Here is a 25,519-nt window from a genome sequence, read left to right as displayed (position 1 = left end):
CAGATAATAAATGTAATCATTGCAGTATAAAAGAAGATTATGAACACTTTTATTTTTCTTGCAGTTACAACAGTGATTTTATATCAAAAATATTGAACCTTCTTAAATTTATAGGTTTCAATGAAAGCATTTTTAATATTGAAAATCTTATAGTAGGATATAAAATAAATGATGAAGCTTACTATGAAATTAACTTCCTTTTGACTGTAATATTTTTGTCTATTTACAAATCATATTACATCTCTGACTCAAAGAGAACAAAAATAGATATCTTTAAAATATTCAAGGCAGAAATAAAATATATAGTTGAAGTCAATAATGTAATTAAAAGAAAAAACAGTAAATTGATCATAAAAACCCTAAACTACATAAATGATTAATCATCATAAATAATAATAAATATCCCTGAGGTCACATGACCAAAGTATTAAGTCACATGACTTGAGCATGTCAGGTGACAATAATGTACTTTAACATCTAACACATGTTAAAAACAAATGATGATGACAAATAAATGCACATTTATCTAATATTAAAAACCACTATCGGACGGAAGTGAAATTCTCCGGTAAACATGAAATCATTTAAAATATTGTAATATTGTAATGTAACATCAATTTACTTTTATTAGATATTCTCCCTGGATACCTAATAACTAATATATCAGGGATACTTCGTGCAATGCTGTACACTAAGTAAATTGTTAACAGCAATAGAGTGCAATAAAATATATTATCCACATTAAAAAAAAAGATTATTATAACACAATGTTGACTGTTGTAGTTTAGAAGGGCTTTACACACCAGATCGATACAAAACAGAACTATATTTCAGAATAAAACACAGACCGGATGTGGAAAGGTATTTAAATATCCCCATAACTTAAAGACCTGATAGTACTCAGAATTACTGACACCTAGTTCAAAGCCAAAACCAACTTATCATCTAAGACTAGAATATCAAAAACGTTTATCTTCTGACATCAGACTCGGATTTCTCTTGAACTGAATTTTAATGTGCGTATTGTTATGCGTTTACTTTACTACATTGGTTTGAGGTATAGGGGGAGGGTTGAGATCTCACAAACATGTTTAACCCCGCCGCATTTTTGTGCCTGTCCCAAGTCAGGAGCCTCTGGCCTTTGTTAGTCTTGTATTATTTTAATTTTAGTTTCTTGTGTACAATTTGGAAATTAGTATGGCGTTCATTATCACTGGACTAGTATATATTTGTTTAGGGGCCAGCTGAAGGACGCCTCCGGGTGCGGGAATTTCTCGCTACATTGAAGACCTGTTGGTGACCCTCTGCTGTTGTTTTTTATTTGGTCGGGTTGTTGTCTCTTTGACAAATTCCCCATTTCCATTCTCAATTTTATTTAAAAGTAAAATCACAAAAATACTGAATTCTGAGGAAAAAGGAATGTCACAAATCAAATGGCAAAAACATCAAAAACTCAGACACATTAAACGAATGGATAACAACGATCATATTCCTGACTTGGTACAGGCAATTTTTAAGTAGAGAATGGTGGATTAAACCTGGTTTTAAAGCTAGCTTAATCTCTCACTTGTATGACAGTCGCATTAAATTCTATTATATTGACAACGATGTGTGAAGAAAACAAACAGGCAGAATAGGTAAAAATGTCAAAAATAGGGGTACAGCAGTCAACATTGTGTTATAATATTAAACACTAGCTAAAGAATAAAATAATATGTATCAAAGAAGCACAAATGGTATATAGACCAAGAATATTAGCAAAACTTAAAGACAAGAATACACCAATATACCACAGTATAATTACACAATGACGGGATGTATAAGTAAAGAGCCACGTCATATATGTATCAAAGAAACATAAATAGGCATACAGACAAAGCACATAAGCAAAAATGAAACACTAGAATACAAAAATGGCTTACAATAGCACAATAACGGGATGTATTAGTACAGAGCCACGTCATATGGATATCAATAAAATCAGACTACAGTAAAAGTAATATTAAGAAAGACAAATAAAAGAATAACACGTTATTGACAAACAAAGTCAGTACCCAGAATCTATTCTTCACGACCACCGTGTATTATTTGTGAAGATGATACGGAATATTTGTCAACAAGGTCTTGGAATCTTCCGATGAACCTTTTTAGAAAAATGACGAGACTTTCTTTGACATATCCCTGGTTCATCAATTTTCTTCACAGACACTGGTGACGTTTTAGAAAGTCTGAGTAGGAGCTGCAAGCTCTTGAATACCAAATGAGTTGGGAAATGTATATCCCATATCATGTGAATTTAGTATATTGCTACGAAGGTGAGGGAAATTGATGATTTCAAAATTAAAATCGTCTCGTTTGTCATAGATTCGGGTAATGAGATGACCGTTTATATCTAATTCGAAGTATTATAGGTCTAAAAATGATGCGAATACCAACAACAACAACAACAACAACAACAATTTTTATTTGTCAATCAAGACGACCCGAGGAGCAGTAAAATTACAGTTTAAATTAAAGTGTACAAATAATTGTGGTGATTTTTTTCATTGAAATTACAATACACGACAATAAAACTAAAACTATATACCTGAATGTATACTTCAAGACTACTATGGGTTCATTTATTTTTGTGGTACCAATTTTCCTGGTTTGCGGAAACCTTGCATTTTCGAGGATATGTGATTTTGTGGTTCTACCAAAGTCGGAATACAATTTTTAAGGAATTTCCTTTTCGTTGAACATTTAAATTCGTGGTTCACCTGAACCCACAAAAGCCACGAAAATGTTTTCTAACGAATAATAATAAATCCTCAGTATAGTGTTTTATTTGTGAAGCTGATGCTGAATATTTATCAAAAAAGTTTTGGTATCTTTAGAATAATTTAATTATATTTCAGGTGAATTCTTAAAAACATTGACGAAACTGCCTTTTGCAAACTTATTGCAAAAACCAAAAATAGCACAAGAACCTCGAATTTTTACGAGTTTTCAAGACTGAAAGTCTTTTATAAAATGGCAAAAGCAAAACTCAAACACATCGAACGAGTGTAAACAACCGTCATACTGAACGGGTACAGGTATTTGTTGTGTAGAAAATGGTGAATTAAATCTGGTTTTACAGCTAGCTAAATCACACTTCATGATCAATGACAGTCGAATCGAAGAATTCCATTCTTTTGACAACAGTGTGAGTGTGTGTGCAAAAAAAACAACCCCAAAAATCATAGATAAACTGGTAAAATTGAATTTTCGCACGTCACACTACATGTATCTCTAGAACATTATCACAAAAAATTAAGAATGCATAGTCAGAATAACACGGAACAACCCCTTCAACATAAACGAAGGTTTACAGTTAAATGTTTCTTTTAAAAGTCACAATTAAGATGAAAAAAATAAATTTCAGTATATATATATATATATATAAGTACGTCTGAGTAAGTGACAACTCTACAACAGATGTATCCATCGGATCGCCATCAATGATGGTGATACATGGCTGTGTACATAATGTATATACAACTCGTCTAAACATCAACCCAACAATGTTAGATCTGTAAATTTGCTTTCGCAAATTTTTGGTTCTTCCCTCGCCGGGATTCGAACCCATGCTACTGTGATATCGTGACACCAAATCGCCTGCACTGCAGCCGTCCCGCTAGACCACACGACCACCTGGGCTCTCAAAAAAAAGAGCTTTCGGTGGGCATGTGTTACCTTTCCACGTCAGTTTTAATCTAGCGGCGTACTACAGTACATGATATATAAGGCATGAAGATGTTATTGTTACAGATCAGCTAAATTATCTATAGTAAAGGATCCTACAAATTAATGTAATATACAGTCACAGAAAATAATTATATTCATAAGTACGTCTGAGTCAGTGACAACTCTACAACAGATGTATCCATCGGATCGCCATCAATGATGGTGATACATGGCTGTGTACATAATGTATATGCAACTCGTCTAAACATCAACCCAACAATGTTAGATCTGTAAATTTGCTTTCGCAAACTTCTTTTAAATAACATCTTCATGCCTTATATATCATGTACTGTAGTACGCCGCTAGATTAAAACTGACGTGGAAAGGTAACACATGCCCACCGAAAGCTCTTTTTTTGAGAGCCCAGGTGGTCGTGTGGTCTAGCGGGACGGCTGCAGTGCAGGCGATTTGGTGTCACGATATCACAGTAGCATGGGTTCGAATCCCGGCGAGGGAAGAACCAAAAATTTGCGAAAGCAAATTTACAGATCTAACATTGTTGGGTTGATGTTTAGACGAGTTGTATATACATTATGTACACAGCCATGTATCACCATCATTGATGGCGATCCGATGGATACATCTGTTGTAGAGTTGTCACTGACTCAGACGTACTTATGAATATAATTATTTTCTGTGACTGTATATTACATTAATTTGTAGGATCCTTTACTATAGATAATTTAGCTGATCTGTAACAATAACATCTTCATGCCTTATATATCATGTACTGTAGTACGCCGCTAGATTAAAACTGACGTGGAAAGGTAACACATGCCCACCGAAAGCTCTTTTTTTGAGAGCCCAGGTGGTCGTGTGGTCTAGCGGGACGGCTGCAGTGCAGGCGATTTGGTGTCACGATATCACAGTAGCATGGGTTCGAATCCCGGCGAGGGAAGAACCAAAAATTTGCGAAAGCAAATTTACAGATCTAAGATTGTTGGGTTGATGTTTAGACGAGTTGTATATATATATATATATATATGTATGTTTGATTTACCAGACGAGGTCAAACTATCAGATGTAATGTTAATTTTTAGTTATTAATTCACACAGGCGGAAACGAAGAATTAATTTTTTGTCTACGTGATTAAGTATACACGCCTGTATTTCTTGTTTTTGTCATACTTTAACAAGGTAGGCAGATGGGTGTTAAAAATTAGTGCAAATAAAATAAGAAACAGTTCTATTTTAAACACATTTTTTCAGGTGTTTTTCCTTTCTTTCAGAGTGACCGAGCAAGCATTATCTACTAAGTATGTTTATGATTTTTTGTAATATCCATACTTATATCAAAGCCGAAATAATGCAGAAAAATATTCAACATTTTATGTATTATACATTTAAAAATATGTTGATGTGTTTTAATTTTCAAATGAGATAACGATGTCCAACTTAGTATCAGTGGACGGCAGATGACTAGGTCAGCAACTGCTGTCCAACTGACAAATAGCAAAAGTAAAACTAAGCAAATTCCGACCAGGGAACACAGTAACTACTATCCGTAATTAACTAAAGTATCACATAGGGAAATGGGTTCAAATGCTTAAACTGTTTTCAAGACGTTTGTATTCCTATTTAATAATACGGTTTATTGTAAAACTATTTATTGCGGTTTTTATCCAACGCAATCATAGGTTTGATCGTTGTTTTCAATTTAGACTTGTTTATATTTATTTCGTTTGGGCTTGTATTATATTTTCCCTCCGGTTAATATAATCCGTTCATCCTATTTAGGCTCTTGAAAAATTCTAGAGTCTATCCTAAATTGAGGTAAATTTTATGGCCTTCCAAATACTTTTCGATCCCTAACATCACTGAAGAGAGTCGTGGTGTAGTGGTTAGTGCATCGGACTACTAACACAAAGTTTACTGGTTCGATTCCTGTTCCGGAATGAACATTTCAGGTACTGAATTTTTGGCTCTCCCTTGACACAATTTGCGAGTATGGTCTTGAGGAAAACGATGATAGTCCGTCGGAGGTGACGATAAATGGCTGACCCGTATTAAGAGAGAGTCATATCTCTTGCACGATAAAGACACCCTTGCAGATTTCGAAAAAGAGCAGGCTAATGCCGTTACAAGGCAGCACTCGCACCCGCAAAGTTGTTTCCCAATCCACTATAAATAAATATGTTTAAATTTAAATCACTGAAGAGAAATTAATAGTCGAAATCCGGATATGGTGTACAAATTTTAGCATGTTATATTTGTGGTTTACCATCTTTGTTTATTATTTTCTATTAGGTATTGAATTAATATATAGATCCACTTTGTTGCATCTTGTGATTAATTTATTTGGCAATCGTCAATGGCAGTCAGGCATCATCCGCATATTCTGACCGCCTTAAAATGTTTCTAGTGAATTTAGCAACATAAACCGCAAAACATTGTAGGGGCGATTTCAGTTGTTCTCTTTCTTAACTGTCTTGGGAGGTTTTTTTGGAACACGCCACTGTTAATGAAGGTCATGTACAATTAATGTGTACTTTTCTAATACCTAAATAAAACCTCCGACTTGTATAAGAGTTGTTTATAGTTTTATTTTATTGACAAAATTAGACCCGCAATCCAAATTAATGTGACAACCATTGTGCCCAGCTGCCAAAACAGTGTTAACATACATTACAGACATACAACCCAAGTTACTGAAAAATTCAAACAAAGTTACCAAAAAAATCTAACAAAGAATCCAATTAAGTAGATTTTAAGTTGATTTTGCAGTTGATGGTACATATACACTTTCTTATATCAAATCGATGTGTCAACAGGAACAAAACAATTAAACAGTCTATTACGTCCAAAACGTACATTTGGACCCACCGGCATCTGGAACACTTATGTTGACGTATCGGTCAGAAAGTAGTACTATCTGAAACAAAATATTTCCTAGGCAGTAGTTGAATTTTTTACAATATATAGAATATTTCAGTAACTTTGGTATAAAAAGAAAGCTGAATAAATTGTAACTTACGTAGAACACTTTTAGGCTAATAATTTTGAATCATTAAATAAAAAAATCATCAAATTTAAAAAAGACAGATATATTTTGTCTGTTTCTCAGATGTGAAGTTCTTGTTTTGGTACTTTCTAATATCCTGGAATCCGGGAAACAGAATTTATACATGACATTAAAGGGTACCGATTTTTGCATTAGACTACAAGCTAAATACTTAAGATCGTGCCTTGAAATGTAATGGATGTTACTTTATTTGAACTGACTGTGAATGACGTTTTAACACTAAATTCATTAGATGTTTGATGATTCATATTTCAGTCTAAAATACATGCATTTATTAGTTGTTATTAACTTTGAACTAGCTGTCAGCAACTGCGAGTACTCTCCGATTGGTATATTTTGTTTTATTCTTATTGGAAATAAGTGACGTATAAATACCTTGCTACGTCCGGTCTGTCTTTTGTTTGGATGCTTTTCTGCGTTCTATCGATCTGATGATTTTCATTTAAGACTTTTTCAACTGATTTTGATAGTTTATTTTTATGTTTTTCGAATGATAAATATAGTGTATTTCCAAAAGAACAGTTATTTTCAAAGATATCATTAAACATTTTAACAGACTAACACCAATGAAAAAGAGAGGCAAATTGTACCACAGGGACATTCAAACTCCGAAGTCGAAAACAGACTGACAATGCCATGTCAAAAATTGACAAACGATTAAAGACTAAAAGATTGATAGTTTAGTCTTAGATGCATGATTTTTTTATTAGTTGTTAGTGGCTTTGAACTAGCTGTCAGATAACTGCGAGTACTCTCAGATCTGTTCATTGTGTCTTTTTGTGTCGGGATGTATAAATACCCGGCCACGTCCACTTGTATTTTCTGTCCATCTGACGAGGTAAGCTTTTTTCAACTGATTTTTATAGTTTGTTCTTATGTTGTACTGTTATACCACTGTCCCAGGTTAGGGGAAGGGTTGGAATCCCGCTCACATGTTTAATCCCGCAACATTATTTATGTATGTGCCTGTCCCAAGTCAGGAGCCTGTAATTCAGTGGTTGTCGTTTGTTTATGTGTTACACATTTGTTTTTCGTTCATTTTTTTACATAAAAAATAAGGCCGTTAGTTTTCTCGTTTGAATTGGTTTACATTGTCTTATCGGGGCCTTTTATAGCTGACTATGCGGTATGAGCTGTGCTCATTGTTGAAGGCCGTACGGTGACCTATAGTTGTTAATGTCTGTGTCATTTTGATCTTTTGTGGATAGTTGTCTCATTGGCAATCATACCACATCTTCTTTTTTATATGATCAACACGAACCCCGCGAAAAACCGGAATCGATCTCAGTTGCTTCGGTAGGATAAAGAATTAAGCTTATGATTATTTTTCAATTTACTCCTTGTTTTGCTTTTTTGTAGTGTTATGTGGAAGTTGTATACTCCGTTTTGTCGTTAAAAAGTTGGTCAAAGTGGTACCACGCCTATTTTTCTTAGAATTGTTTTTTGATTGTTCTTTCAATATGTCAATAGCTTCTCTGTTTGATTTGTTTTACTGTAACACAATTTTTTAACAATACAATATCCCTAGGTAATTTTATGCACATAATCGTACAAAGCCATACAATTAATTAAATGACCGAATTTTTATTTTACAAGTATAACATGTATAAAAACAATGAACTAAATAAATGACATTTTGGTAAAGTGTGCATATTTTTATTAACTGCGATGCAACTATTTTATGTTATAGTAATTACTCAAAATGTTTACACGTGTCATCTTTGTTTAAAAATAAAATAAAAGTAAGACGCAATAGACGTTTTATTTTACAAGTTTAAAAATACACAAGAAGCAATTCGAGTTTACATTACATATATCTAATGTAATGTTTTTAACATAAGAAATATATACTAGTATATATATATATTTATAATTGTATGTTATAAAATGTCATTAAATATCAGGTATTGTTTAGGCATTCTACACAATGTTCTTTTTTGCACGTCAAAACACGTTTTATCGTTCAAGAGCAGTTTCATTTTCTTCGTTTTCACCCTTTTCCTGTTTGCGGAGGATATGCCATATAGTCATCCCCTCAACTCTCAATAACATCGTGAACATACTTCCTGAGAACACAATTACACCTATTATCCAAAACCACCAACTAGGTTCTACATCAACTAATTGAACCCATATTGTATTCCAGATAAGTGCCCCTGTGTTGCCTCCAGCTCCAACAACCCCGGCAATCACCCCTATTCGCTTGGCATGAACATATGGCACTATGGAATAGGTAGTACCTTCTGATGCTTGTACAAATAAACTTGTTATAATCAATACACAAATGGCGGACGGAATAGTTTTCATCTGGCTGAATATCACTAGCATAATTCCTTCTCCTGCTAAACAGAGTTGGTGAGCTAACAGACGTCCTGGAATTTTGTAGTGCTTGAAGAAAACATCTGAAAATGTTCCTCCTAGTGCACGTGCAAATAGATTCATAAGTCCAAAGAGGGATGCGATTAAACTAGCAGTACTTTGGTTTAAGACACTACATGACAAATCTACTTCTTCGACACCAATCAAATTGACTCCAGTCACATTATTGTTTGATATTGTAACTGTAGTTTCGTTGCAGCCTTCGATTTTAAACTTGTATAAAAAGTATAAATTCAGAATGGTGTTTCCAGCAATTTCCACTCCAAAACACATACCATATTGTATGATCAACAGTGAAATTGTAATGTAAGTCCATACTTTTGGCTGTTTATTCAGATGCGACTTGTGGTGTCCTTTCATTGGTAAGTTTTCTATAACAATATTGTACCATTTGGTAATTATTTCATTTTTACAAATATATATACATGCATGATACAATGAACTTTTCATAATGCAATTCCTCTTTTCCTCAATGATTACCAAATTCGACAAGGGAATCAGAAATGTTGGCCTTTTTAACTGCTTTTTGGGTGGTATCCGGTATTTTTGTTTAATATTGTTGCTCAATATTAAGTTTTCTATTTACTGTTTTCTGAATTTTTTATTTGTCTGTTAGCCTGGTGTCTAATTGATCTATTTGGACATTTGGTATTGACAACTGTGTGTGTTAACTTAAGTTATACTAAGTTTTTATATTCATGAGGTCCAGTTTGTATATTCGTATACTCATCTGAGGTTTGATGACTGAAAACCTTTAGATGTAATACCACCAAATCATAGTACGTCACATTCGTTGTTTACCAAAATAGGTCGAAAATATATTCCCTTGAATTTGACAGCTGTAGGTAATAAATCCTAAATTTCATTGCAGTAAAACATTTATGGGTCATAAACATAGATCTTGGGTATTTCAAAGCACCATTATTTTTTATTTGGGGTTTCTATAGAATATTTTGAAACTTGAGGTTACATGGTTACTAAAGCTTGTACACAGGTTAAAAAGTGTGATCATTTGAATGATAACTGCCTGTGATTGTTATTGTCTTATATCCAATGAAATGTTATGTGATGTTTTTCTATAGTGCTAGACAGGACTTTACGCATGCACAATATTTCTTCATTTGAAACAAAGATAAAATCATTTTGCTCTGTCTTTATTTTTGTAAAATTGAGAATGGAAATGGGAAATGTGTCAAAGAGACAACAACCCGACCATAGAGAAGACAACAGCAGAAGGTCACCAACAGGTCTTCAATACAGCGAGAAATTCCCGCACCGGAGGCGTCTTTCAGCTGGCTGTAAGTTGTGTTTTGTGAACCATGTCTATTGGTTGGATGTTTGTTTAGCCATGGCGTTGTCAGTATATTTTTGATTTAAGAGTTTGAATATTCCTGTGGTATTTTCGCCCCTCTGTCATTTAAGCTGGAGGTTCAGTTTTCTATAAACACAGGTTTAACCAGCCGGTTACTTAGGAAATTCGTGTGTTACAGTTTTTTTTTTACTCGTTCAGTTGGTTGTTAACGTTTGCTTTTGTCAGTTTTTATGGACCTCGAATTTACCTTGGAGTTCGAAAGTCAGTTAAACATATGATTTCTGACTAAATAATACCCCCCCCCCCAAAAAAAAACAAACAAACAAAAAAAAAACAAAAAAAAACCACCCGAAAAACATTATGAAAATGTTCCTTCCTAAGCAATTATTACTATAAAGAGTGGTTTGTCGATTTCGGCTTTCTTGACAAATTTCTACAGTTTCAGAGTTATTTACAAGTTTGACACTCCCTCTGGTATCTTTCATCCCTCTTTTACAATATTTAGATTTTTTCTTTCTCTCTGTTATAATTTGCAACATATTAGCTACTGCAAAACAAAAGATCAGTAGACCCTTTAGGGGTTTATCGATTTTTAATCTCATAATTCAAGTGAAGGGATAACACTCACTGTCAAGGTAACAAAAACTATGAGGGAATCGCCTCAACTCCGAAAGCAGAGAGACGTTTTGAGTCACTAACCCTTACGAAGCACAAACAGTCATCCTTTTGAGTTTTATGAACAAAATGTGGGTCACTTTCAATTATATTTCTCTAGAGTGGTATCTTATTTCATAAGTTATAGTTACCTTCATGAACGACAGCCCTAAGTTCTTCAGTTTTAGCATGTGCATGTCTCCGGTTTATCCATTCTCCCTGTGGACAGTCATCAGATGTAAACAGAATTGATATACCTGGATTGCAAAACATCGATCGATAAGAATGAACATATAAAGATGAAAAAAGTCTTCCGATTCTGAACGTTTATGTAAATATGAACAAACGTTGAAATGATGTCAGTTATCATGGTTAATTTACTTTATACTACCTAAAATTGGACGGGAATAATGGCGTTTGAAGAATAACATTTTTCTATAAAATTGAAAGCTCACCATTAAAAAAACAATAGGACGAAACATCTTAAATCAATTTAACAACTTCATCAGCATATGTAAAATATTTCTATTAAAACCACTGAAATGTTCTACAACAATATTGACAAAATTGACATACCAGTTGCACTGCAGATAACGGCTGGTACTACTACAGCTATTTTCCAAGCCAAGAATTCATGGACACCCATGATTTTGATAAGTTGGAAAACAGCAGGCATCAACAAAAATGTAAATCCACCACCAAGATTTCCCCATCCACCAACCATGGCATTAGCTGTTCCAACAATCTTGTAGTTAAACATGATACTTGTCCAAAACTGACAGGGAACAAACGTTCCACCAAGAAAACCAATAAAAAGACGCACCACAATCAGCCCTGTTCCGCTAGTGATCAGTCCTGATAAAGCTAATGGAATAGATCCTATTACCAGCAACGTTGCCATAACTCGACGAGGTCCAAATTTATCGCAAAGATGTCCTGCAGATACTCGTACTATTATAGTAGCAGCAACACTTGCAATTCCAGAGTTAGCGACATCTTTCCTGGACAAGTGCAACTCCTTTATGATTGTTGGTAAGAGTGGTTGTATACCAAACCATGCCGTGAATGCAATAAAGAAACAAAACCATGATGAATGGAAAGCTCTCATATGAGGACGAGCAATGCTCAACAAACAAAACTCCTTTGCCTTACCATATTCATCTAATTTAATATCCTTTGAATGGATCTTTTGCATAAGCCGTTGACAACAATGTGGTGCCATTTTCTGTGAAAAGAAATCAGATTATTGTTCAAATAAAAATATCAAAGTAACTGGAACATTTTAGGAAATCTTAAATTTTTAAAACTGAATGCTATTATGAACTAAGTTGATTGAAATCTGTTGAAGTATTTACACAAAATATCTGCAATGATAGACAGAGTAGTGTGTTTTTTCTATATTCAAATACATATGTTTTGGAAAAATATGCAAGCCATATTGAAATCTTTCATTGGATTGAATAAAAAAGGTATATTGTGTATTCATTTGATAAACGAGTTTTCTATAATAAAAAAAAATCCCATTACACAATTAAGGCAATTCACATTTGATGTATATGTTGGATGTTTTATAATTCTTTTTATTAGAATGATATTTTAAAACTCTTTATGTTTGCAAAACAAATACAGATTAAGTACATATAATGTCCTTATAGAAGACGTAATTTAATAAAATTATATTAGTAAATTTTCACAGTTACTGAAAACAAACACGAACACTTTTAACCTGAAACATGTTTCCATAAGAAAGGGTTTCCATATTTACAACAATATAGAATTAAAGCAAAACACCGATTCTACATAGACTACTATGGTCAACGAACTGGTGGTGGCATTCCATATCAAAGTAATTATGCAGTATCTAAAGAATTTAAATTTACCGATTATCTTATTTCATAAATTGATTAAAAATTAAAAAAGATACATATCATGGTAACGTAACGAACTCGACTTCCATCGACTTGGTGCTTTGGTAGGGTAATCTTCTTCTGCTTTACAAACACCACCCGCCATGCGAAGTCACATTTAATTAAAAGTCCAATAATTGTAAACATTCACAATCACAACGTATTTTAAATGTATATATGTTAACGCTATACAATTGGGCAAAGGCAAAGTACTGCTAAAAATGTGAAATTCACCATGTAGTCTTGAAACCATGATGTTTATTGTAGGTTCATTATGAATGTGAATTATCTGTATGAATAACATACTGTTTCGGTAGTATTCTTTTTGTCTAATTTGTGGATACAAAACCTGATTTAGTAGCAAGAACTCACAGTAATGTGGGCTATGTATTGACCAGACATTAACAATATATCTGAAAATGAAATTAAAGAACTTTGCTAGGCGCTTTACTTTTTGATATATAATATATATTCTGATTCATACTCATCGACTTAAAATAGCATAGACGGAGTATTCCTTTTTTATGCAGCAATAGTACTATTTTAGATGCGTTTGAACCAATAATAAATGCTGGTGATCCCTTAACTTTGAATTCTCATTTGACAGATAAATATCATATAGTTTTCTGTAATATATATAAAATTTGAACGAGTCAAAATTCGTTCAAATACCATTAATGTATGGAACATTTAGTTACATTGTTAACGTTGCTTCACAATTATTGTACGTACGTATACTGCAAAGGCAGAATGAATCTCTTATTCCAAAATTTAAATAATGGGTCCAAACTATTTGTATGCCAATAGACATTTGCCGTAAATGATTTAATGTTTATGTTGCTGATTTGTGTTGTTGTTGAATTATATATACATATTTAATTTGGGTCACAATTGTCAGTTTAAAATAGCCAGCTGAACATTATAAACATGTTTTATCAGGTAATAACATGTTTTTTCCAGATACACGCATCTTTGCATGTATACCTTGACAAATACGGTTAAAACGCATTTTGATTACTTACCTTTAAAGTACAAATTAAAGAAAAAAAAGTTTCTAGAAGTTTAGGTGTAAAACATACTGTGTTCATTTATATGTTTTACACCTAATCCGAACACTCACACAAAAGCATGGGATAGATATAGCGAAGGAAATTGACAATTTAAAAAAATGATTTTAAACGTGTTTAAACAAGGAATTATAATTATGAAACTTTGTGTGATAAAAAAACTGCGGATGAAAAGGATCAGGATTAGTATATAAAAAATTAAGATGAATTCAACAAAAATGAGCCAGATACAAAGATAGATACTGAACGCTTCGTAAAGGCTTCTAACAGATGAACCAAACCATTCATTAGACATGCGACGAGGAACTTAATGATACCGTAATATTTTCGACAATGCGTAAAAATTATTGGACAGTAATTCGACCGAAAAGATACACACCAAAGAAACAAACCAAAATTGAAGCTACGAAATTCTTCTATAGACATTCAACAAAAATATCCGAAAAGAAGTTCGTAAAAGGAGGTATTTCTTGAACTCTATCCAGAAGAAACCAGACTACAATAAAAATAATCTATTTTATGACAGCCTTCATATATACGTAGGACTAATATGAGACTGGAAAGTCAAAACGAATGACTTGTGTTGAACAACAGACTTTTTGTCTGACGATGTTTGGCCAACGACAAATGGCGGCAGCCTACACACGCTGCAAATCCAGAGCGTAAAACAGTCTTAGGCTTATGTAATTAAAGAACGTAATTACCTACCCTGCTTGGTTCACTCATGCTTATTATATAACAGTTGTAAATCAAGACTCTAGAAGTGAACCGCTATACAATATCTAGTCATAATTGGATTTAACTGAAACAAATATGGGTCGCAATTCAAACTGAGGGAAACACATCAATTATAAGAGGAAAATAACGGACCACAAAAGCTACAAAACCAAACGTCACAATACATATGATACACAGAAACGGACTATTTGATAACAACTGTTATATTCCTGAATTAATACGGGATATTTAAAAAAAAAATGGAGGGTTGGTCCTAGTATTATCTCTAGCCAAACCTCCCGCTTATATGGCAATGTAAAAAAAGACAATATTATATGATAGGAAGACAGTACAAACACATGCAAGAACACCCAAGAAAAAGAAATACATAAACAACTAAAATAAAAGAACATTGCAACATGCAAACCACAGAACAACAAATACCACCTGTAACAAAGACATATGTATTGCTACATGTTATAGCGAAGACAATTGGTATGTGAAAATGAAAATAAAAATATAATGATAATAGATATTCATGTATCATTTCATAAAAGGAATATATTGTTATATATCACTCAGAATTGAACAAAATGGTCGAAACAAACTGGGGCCGTGGGACGTCAGAGCTCGTCCCATATAAAAAAGTGGATATTTGCACACTCAAAATGGATGCGCTGCTTCGTCGCTTCTGGTGCCAACTGACGGCCTTGGAATTATATAAATCGGGCATCAATATCTTCATTTTTCATTTATCTCTGCATTTATGTAAGTTTCACCTACCTGCCAACCTTTATTTTCTCATAATTAGACAGTTTTCACAGTGACCCATCGATTTTTTCTTAAAAAAAAAGTATATGTACATAAGATTTATAATGTAAACTATCTATTTAGTTATAAAATACATATGTATCATTTTTTTTTTAATTTGAGGTTTCATATGAATCTAAATTGTGATAGTCATTTTGAGACAATACAATTTATTCTAGAAAATCAACCAATATAAATACACACGTTATTGATTCCAATATTTGAATATGTAATTTACTTAATTTTGAATGAGGTTTGAAACATTTAAACTCTTTCACTCTATTATTACTGCTAATCTACTTCAGCACTGTCATCATGGTCATATGAACAATATACTGGCGGGTATTTAGTAGTAAGTTGAAAAAGTTGGACGTGTTGAGTCTTATCTTAACAATATGATAATCTATATAACTATTTGGTAAAAACCTTATGTGAAAATTAAAAAAAAGTTAAAATATTTCGTTTGTTAGAAATTATGGATATTGTAAAGAGGCCAAAGGGAGATAAAGCTGAATTTAAAGATGAATTCGAGTTCGAAAGACAAACATAATGGATTTGTTTTGGAGGTAAAATCAGAATGCACAAGCAAAAGCATATTATAAATTCTAGATAAGAATAGTATATTAATCTAGAAAACAAAGCATTATAAATTCAAATAGCTTAAGATGTCAGATCCAAAGAAACAAACATACATTGCTTTTATTAACCTGTCTCCTAGTACACAAATTATTTCTTTCATGGTTATAACAATGTTAGTTTGGCATGTTTGAAATAGTCAGTTTTTGAGAAAGAAAATATAATATATTGGCGTTTCATTAAAATAAAAAAATAAAAAATGACAGAATAAACGTCATTAAAGAATAGAGTGTTATGTGCAGAATGAAATGCTTACGTTTTATAAATGATCGAGCTTTAGTATCAAGAATTAAATTGTTCAAAACTAGAAACAAAGAATAAAAAGTAGGAAAAATTAAACATCTAAATATTCCGCTGGCGGATTTATTCAATATTTTTGAACAATGAACATTATGCCAATATAAATCATTTGTGATACTTTGATTATATGGACATTGATAATATGAATAAAGAAATCAAAGCGTACATCAACAAATTCTGAAGAAGAAATTGTTCAGTTCATAAACAATCAATAAAACAAGAAGTACTGATGGGACGATCATTAATTACAAAATTACATGCAGATTTGTTTCGTTCTATTTGTAAAAAATCATATTAACCTTATAATTGACTCTGGTGTTCCATTTTCGATACTTGCAAACATAAATCCTACAAACAAAGGTCTATTCAATCAGAGAAAAACAATCGCTGACACATATCTGGAGTTGCATCGGTTGATCATTTTCCAGCTTCATTTAATGAAAAATAGTTATCAAAGGTACCAGGATTATAATTTAGTACGCCAGACGCGCGTTTCGTCTACATAAGACTCATCAGTGACGCTCATATAAAAAAAAATATAAAGCCAAACAAGTAAAAAGTTAAAGAGCATTGAGGATCCAAAATTTCAAAAAGTTGTGCCAAATACGGCTAAGGTAGTCTATGCCTGGGATAAGAAAATCCTTAGTTTTTCGAAAAATTCAAAGTTTTGTAAACAGGAAATTTATAAAAATGATCACATTATTGATATTCATGTCAACACCGAAGTATTGACTACTGGGCTGGTGATACCCTCGGGGACGAAACGTCCACCGGCAGTGGCATCGACCCAGTGGTGTAAATAGTTATCAAAGGTACCAGGATTATAATTTAGTACGCTAGACGCGCGTTTCGTCTACATAAGACTCATCATAAAAAGTGTGTTGGTTCTCTTAAGTAATGTTACTCGTATTCGATGAAAGATAGTGTATTTATTTGTATTCATTTCAAATAATTATTTTGAGAGTAGAAATCCGAAACTGTTCTACGAGTTTTTCGGCATTACCAGGGCATTCGAAACGGTTTTGATAAAAACTATTAAGTAAAAACGTCTTCCAAAGAATATAAAAAAAAAATAGACGTCATGTCTTTCTTAATATGTGCAATTATGTTAATAGATAAGTATTGCAATTTGTATATTTATTGTTAATCATTCTTTTATATGATATGTATGGTCAATAAATTCATTTAAGATTCTATGATTAAATATGTGTACGCAAGATGCGCGTTTCGTTAAAATTAAACAAAAATCAAGAAAAAATGTTTACCAAATTTGAATAGCCCTTCAAAATATAAGAACTTAAAGTAAAAGTGGATAAAAGATTATATCATTTTCCAGGAAAAAAGAAATAATCTACCATTTCAAGATATGGTTTATGACAATAACGTTTAGTGTCCTGATATGTATTCAGCATACATGTACATAATGGTCAAGGAAACTAGAATTATTTATTAAAAACAAACAGGTTAATTCTTTTCACAATTTAAAATCCCTACCTGAAATTTTAGACTGCTATACCCTTATCTAAATCCAAAAGAATTAAAGTACTTTCTTTGGGTCTCGGTGGTCGAGTGGTCTACGAAGTCCATCTACCCAATCACTAGACTGTCAAGTTTATATCGTGAGTACGAACCCTGCATGTGGCATGCGCGTTTGACTGCAATCTTAATTGACAAGAATATCAGTTTTTCTACCGAATGCTATCAAACAGATAACGACATTGTCACTGCAAACTACAGCATCTATATAAATAACACACAACCAGGTGACACATGAAGATAAAAATGTTAGGAAATATGCGTTGTGATACTATTTAAAATACTAAATGTTCTTATACATGTAACCTGTGTGAAAAGTAAAATCTCAAAGGGACTCTATAATCAAATTGCAAAATCAAAAGCTGAAACACATCAAATGAATGAATAACAACTGTCATATTCATGACTTATGTAACACTGTCTTATTCATAATTTAATATGGTTTGTGTTACTTAATTTAAATTCCTATATAAATGCTACCAAATCATGTGACGAAGATGATAAACATGTATAGTATATGCACATGCAATATACACATGATCTGTAAATGCTTTGGTCAAATTATATTTTCAAGACGAATCAAAATAATGTTATGATTGCATATAACTCAAGTACTATAAAGATGTTTGTATATAACACATGCAAACATTAATTTACACAATGTAAGCAACATAACTTACGTATGTGTAAATGTATCTAGACTGCACGTCTTTAAACTATTTATTTGCTATACGTTTTATCATCTGTTGCATTTTTCAAAACCACGACTCCGTCCAATATTTATCCAGTTCATCTTAGGCTATGGCGAAGACTCAGGTGTCAGAATACAACTAAGCACAAGATCAAAGAATAAATTGACTAGCGGTTCACTTTAATATTTACTAGATGAGATGTAAGCATACACTTTAAACAATGACTCTGAAAAATAAAGTTGCTACATAATAAACAAGTAAACGCTTCTCTGTAGAAATAAAAAGTGCCAAATATAATATTACGACAGACGTTGTCGAGTAGAAGTGACCTCAAAAATTACACGCACGTGTAATATCAATTAACGTAGACTATGAAAAGAAATTGATAAAAGACCTGCAACTGCAATAAATTAAGTAGAAATAATTCTACCAAATGACAGCAACAATGATATAAACACTTATTTTAACATTGAATTAACATTAAGACACATTAGTTAGTTTAAAATTTGAAAGTGGAAGGTCCCTTTTGATTTGAAGGTCACTACTACTAAGGTTAGTTTTATCTAAAAGTGGACACACGTTAGTGCAGAAAGTGTATTTTTCTACTTACATTATGTAATGTTTTGTACTTCTACGAGTGTCTACTAGAATAATTAGGAATAAATGATCACCCATGACAGATAGGTAATCCCACATAGAAGAACAAAGGACTTCAGGGGCGTAGCTACCCGGAGGCACGACAACACGTGCATCCACGTCGTTTTCACAAAAAAAAAAAAAAAAAAAAAAAAAGCAGAAGAGAGAGAGATGAGTTGGTCAATCGGAATCGGAGACTGTTGGTGTCTTTTCCGTCTATCCCGGATATTAGTTTGACAACCTAGTTAAAAGTGTTGATGAAGCTGTTCATTCAAAAAAGTCGTAGCTCCGAAGTTGCGTGCACATTGATTCGGCATGCAAAAAAAGAAATGGCAAAATAAAAATTTATAAATTGAATGTTAAAGGAAACACCTATGTTGTCACATTTTTTAATTGATGAAATATCATTAGATGACGACATTTGGTTTCAAAATATTTTTTTTTTTGGAGATTATGACAAAATCGGAAGGTTACTTGCATCTTTCACAAGATTTTTACTTTTGAATTTGTAATACTCAGTCTATTCTAAGATATGTAGTTTTGGAGCACATTTTACAGTGTACAGTTTATCAGTTTGGAATGAGATGTACCAATCGGCATTAGAATTATCAGATCCCTTCGATATCGTTGAAAATATGCCGAGGCGATGTGGTTGACAGACTACCGGAGCCAATCACCCTGCAACCACGCCAAAACAGTATTGGAAAGTCTCATTATTTTTTGCGTTCATAGACCATATGATATGGCAACTGGAGAGTGGAGTCGCGTCATGTTATCAGAAAATCGCTTCTTTGTGCTGTATCTCACGGCTTCATCGTGTTGTAGGAAATATCACAAACGAACAAATCTCAATATTGTCTGAAACATACGAAACTGACCTAGCATGTAATTTTGACGAATTCAATTGGGAGATCGCTCGATGCCGAACACGTACGCTGGTTTATAACATCTCGCGAGTGCTACCATGCCATGATGGCCCTGAGATCAAATGTACAAATGTACGATCAAAAATGAACAACGAAAGTTACATAGCATTACCATGATTACTGTATGTTCATCGGCATTTCAGTGTGAATGTTGACAAAGTAATAGAGAAGTTTGTTTCTGCCCAGACCCGAAGAGCAGATTTTGGACAATTTCGAGTAAATTCTGTATCACAAATATTTATTGTTTATGTATTACTATATTCAGAAGATTTATTAATAGTTTTACATTCATAAATTTTTATCTCAATATAGCTCCTCTTTTAACCGTCCTATGACCAAAAACCGAGAAAAAAAAAATTCTGCATAATAGGGTCCCAAAATTTTTTCGGTAGTTGCTTCCACGTCGTTTCTTTCTAGCTACGCCCCTGGACTTGCTAAAGGTGAGAATTTGGCGAATTAAAAGTCCTTCACAGTTTCAATTAACATAAAATTTAATAGCAAATATGAGGTCTTATTTTGTTTGTATTGGATACATAAGCTTCCAAAATAATTCCGTACGATTGACAAAAATTCTGTTTGCCGTGAAAGTCTTCAGAAAAACTATGAAACTATAAAATCTCATAGTTGTATTACTCATATGTGGATTCTAAAATGTTGCTGAAAATGATAAAACAATCAAACAAAAACTGTTTTTATCTTATCATAATTTTAATCTTTGTATCTTTATTGAGTTCTTATCTTATCAGAATTATAATCCTTGTATCTTGGTTGTGATCTCATAAGAATCATGTCTTTTTAATAATGCATAATATATCTTACATTTGCTACACAATATGATTAAAAAAAGAAAGATAAGACAAATTGGAGTTGTGTCCTTTTTCTCAGTTTTCTGTTAGTTGGAAAACTGTTTTATTTTGTCAACAAAGGCCATACTAATAACATTGCAAGATTTGCTCCTTCATAAAGTTAAGGTTGGTTCACCCCATGTATATGTGCTAGAATCACTTTATTGCTCATTTTCAAAAATATAATTCAAATGATGTCATAGGAATATTCCTGCTTAATACACACTTCCGGGAAACGAGTCTCAACCTTGATATTTATGGGTTTCATGTCGTCCTGTATTTAGTTAATAATTTCGTGTTTATTGATATGATTTCCGTCCTTTTGTTTCTCAGTCAATCTTTCATTGAATGTCCGTTAGCATCTGAAATTGATTGAAGGAAGAAAATTCCCGCTAATTAACTCAAAAGAGTAGATCCAGTAAGACCCCTTTTTTGGGTTCCAAAATATAGCAGTGTTGCAAAATCGTTAAAATGTTACCTTTTAGCTATTTATTGGAAAGAAGAATACTTCTGGTTCTTAGATATGGGCTGTTTTTGACATTACAATGCATATATATATATATATATGTGGTATATTTGATAGATTTTTCATTTTTAGGTTCAATTTGAGCGTATCTAATGACTAAGTCGTTGAAAATCTTTCACATAAACAAATTGAATCGATTGAAGTAGACACTTAAGTGTTTAAAAAAAGTTTCCAAAATATTTCATTAGGAACAATTTTTCATCAACCTGAAATTTGAGGCCAAAATCGGACCTAACCGGACCTACACCTTTCTCGTATCAAAAGGTATAAAAGAGGAGCAAACGATACCAGAGGGACAGTCAACCTCATAGTTTGAAAAAAAAAAACTGACAACGCCATGGCTTACAAAGAAAAAGACAAACAGACAAATAATAGTACACAAGACACAACATAGAAAATTAAAGACTTAGCAACACAAACGCCAACAAAAACTGGGGTAATATGAGGAGCTCAGGAATGGTAAGCAGATTCTGCTCCACATGTGACACATTAACCAATATGTCTGTGTTGACGAAATGGAATATCCTTGATTCGGTATTTTTTTGCTTTAAGTTGTATTTGCCAATTTGATGTTGTAAGCCAAACTTATGTGTTACATTTGTAGCTAGTATCATGTACTTTAAATTATCAATATATAATCCATCGAAAACTGAGGTGACTACAAAGGGTAAATAATTATATTGTTACATTTTTATTATTCTTAAAATTTCAATATTTTCAAATATAAACAAGTTTCACTGCATTTAATACCTCATGCCTTACTGTGTGTTTAAAACATAAACAAAAAACACCTTAAGAACATGAAAAGTCACTATTCAAAACAAAACAAAAGGAACGAATTCAATGCGTATGAATGCATACTTACTGCTTTCTGTTGACATACATATTATGTAATAGTTTCTGTGTTTGTGCATTCCAGTGATATGTATAAGTTATCGTAGGAGAATGATTAATTTGTGTGATCATGATGTACTATATATAATCAGCAATTTAATCGCCTCACAAAGCGAACACATGCTTCAACAAGTCCTATTTTTATCTTTGCGCTTTATTTTTTAGTTACATTTTGGACTTATTAAATTAATGCTATCATGCTTCTTGCTTATAACATCGCCAATTTTTTAATACCTTACACATGCCTTATTAAATACCCAAAATACCATCATCTACAAAAAGAAAGCTTTTCAACTGTTCTCTCTTTTGAAAACTAATTAAAAAAAAAACTTCTTAAACTTTGTCTTAACCTATAGTCTGTCAAGAATTAAAGACTTATCAGTGGCGCTTTAATAAAAATTATAAAAAGCAAAATAACATTTGTAGAATCAAGTTCTAAATACTTTTATTTCTTTTTTAATATGATAAATTACTTTTTCTAATTCTTACTTAATTTAACCCTTTCCTAACCTGTTGAATATATTTTTTAATCACAGTGTGGTTTGTTTGATGTCAGTTCTTTATTACTCAGAACTCGTTTATTACGTCGAATTTTCGTCCTCTCCTCTGAAATTACTTTTGTGACATTAACAAAAAAAGGCGACGATGAATGATGACGTCACATAGAAAGGTCATAATTTTTTGAGAATCGTTCGAAAGAAAAGGTTTCAAGTTAGATTAAAAAAGGGAATGAGGGAAACAGAGTCCACCACCAAATCGCTTGGGTTGCGATATTAACACAAGGGTTATATTAGACTGTTGAAAATGGATAATTCAAGGGTTTGCAAACATATCTTTCAATGGGACTATAGCATATACTCAAACAACTGGTCGGCAGAAATAAAAACTATAATGACAAACATTGGAGTTATGGAAACTTTTCAGAATAACGCAAAATCAGCACTACTTGAACAGCATAGTCTTGATTGGTTAAAAAAATAAAGATAAATATCCAAAACTGCGAACATAAAAAACTGCCAAAAATAATTTCTCTGTTGAAGCATACGTGAACCTTAACCTACAACGCAACTAACGGTCAGTGTTGGCTCAATTTAGATGCGGCATTCTACCTCTAAGAATTGAAACAGGACGGTTTAGTGGCGAACCTGAGGAGAGCAGACTTTGTAAAATGTGAAGCAAAAATGAAATTGAAAGTGAAATTCATTTCCTTATTAACTGTGATTTATATGATGAACTTCGAAATGAACTTTACTCAACCATACCAAGCAAAGAAACATTTTTATCACTGCCACACTGTGAACAATTAATACAATTTTTAATTAATTTTCCAAGCAGAACAGCTAAATATATTTTACAAGCATTTACAAAACGCAGACAATTCATTTATGTAAATAATTGAACTAAAGGACTCGACTATGAAATGATTTAAAGATTTATTTTTTTAAGTGACTTATAGGTCCAATGAGCCGGGTGTACAAACGTTGTATTAACAAATATTATTATTATACTGTATATATACACAATGTCACTACAATAAACAAATTCGTATTCGTATTCGTATTAGAATTCAGTTCAGAATCAAAAATGCAATTAATCAAATTGTAAAATGAAACATATAATATTCTTCCTATATTCATGTAGCTAATTGCTTTCTAAGATTAGTATGGAGCCCTGTACACATCTTGATAATTGGATCAACCTTCATTAGGCGGCAAGCTTTTGTTGATCCAAGAGTTCGTCCAAAGGTCTGTTGTTCAACTTGTCGTTTTTTTAACAATTGATTAAATTTAACGAGTCATTAAATCTTTTAACGAGTCGTTTATTTTCTGTTGTTCAACAATATTTAACGTGTCGATTAAATAATCAATGAATTAAAATTTAATCACCTGATTAATCAATGCGTTAAAATTTTATCAACTGATTAATCAAGTGATTGAATAAAATCTACCCATCATGCATTGTTTTGGAGCATCCTGTCTGTAAAACAATGGCTGAATCTGCTGAACCAAATCCAAGCAAACTAAAAAGACTAAAAAAGACCAACTTCACTGTGGGAGAGGAAGACCTCATTCAACAACTTGTGGAAAAACACTCAAGTATCATTAATGGAAAATTAACAAATACAGTAAACAACCAGTTAAAAAAAAATGGTTTGGGATGACATAGCCATGAAAGTAAATTCGCTTGGAGTTGCCCTTCGTACTGCTACAGACATAAGAAACAAGTGGAGGAATACCACAAGAGTGGCCAAGGCTGTTTACACAACTCACAGAAGTGAAGTCTTCAAAACTGGGGGAGGACCAGCTCCAAAGCATCAGAGCTTCGCAGTAGAAAGAGTAATCCACCTGATGAAGGACACCACCAGCTTCAGAGGAATACAGGGTGGACTTGAAACCGAATCATTCCAGACAAGTAAGTAAATAATATTGAGCACTTTATAATATATCCCCAAATGTTTGTTCCCCTTAATTTTAACTTCTCAAGGCTCTGCCCTACTTTGTAAAAAGTAAACTTGATCAGTTTCACTCAACATGGTTTTATTTTCCATAATAAAACAATCAATTTTTGGCAAAATTTTGTTTTGAAGGTTTTTTGTTTTATTGTTATTGTTAATTTTCAATGAAATGAACACAAATATGTGTAGCCTTTTTAATACCGGGATACATAGTTTCCCTTATTCTTCAATGTTGCTAAAAGTTTCGTCTGCTACGCCGTCACAACATGTGGGAAATTCCCAACTGATATCACGTGACTGAAAACAATTTATTTTAACCAATTTTTTATTACTTAAATGATTGCCAACGTGTTTCTTGTTGGTTTGAAGGTTTCCCTCTTGTTTTACTATTGCAAGATTGCATTTGTTTAAACTGATAACGGTTTTAAAGTGTTATT

General features: G+C 32.6%; 1 protein-coding gene across 6 annotated transcripts; it reads right to left on the bottom strand.

The window, feature by feature from the left end:
- Positions 1-8,533: 8,533 nt before the first annotated feature.
- Positions 8,534-19,083, bottom strand: LOC139512326 (uncharacterized). Of its 6 annotated transcripts, XM_071299843.1 has the most exons (6): positions 18,789-19,083; positions 18,067-18,312; positions 16,872-16,920; positions 11,712-12,360; positions 11,288-11,392; positions 8,534-9,540 (listed from the first exon to the last, which is right to left on the bottom strand). In XM_071299843.1, exons 4-6 carry the CDS (start codon positions 12,355-12,357, stop codon positions 8,747-8,749), a joined length of 1,545 nt encoding a protein of 514 aa, XP_071155944.1. In that variant the 5' UTR covers positions 12,358-12,360; positions 16,872-16,920; positions 18,067-18,312; positions 18,789-19,083; the 3' UTR covers positions 8,534-8,746. The 6 variants fall into 6 exon arrangements, with proteins under 6 accessions (XP_071155944.1, XP_071155945.1, XP_071155946.1 ...); XM_071299844.1 differs by lacking the exon at positions 16,872-16,920; XM_071299845.1 differs by lacking the exon at positions 18,067-18,312.
- Positions 19,084-25,519: the final 6,436 nt, after the last annotated feature.

The sequence above is a fragment of the Mytilus edulis genome, chromosome 2 (assembly GCF_963676685.1).
Source record: "Mytilus edulis chromosome 2, xbMytEdul2.2, whole genome shotgun sequence".
In the NCBI taxonomy this organism is placed as follows: Eukaryota; Metazoa; Mollusca; class Bivalvia; order Mytilida; family Mytilidae; genus Mytilus; species Mytilus edulis.
This window is presented reverse-complemented; position numbering and strand designations above follow the sequence as displayed.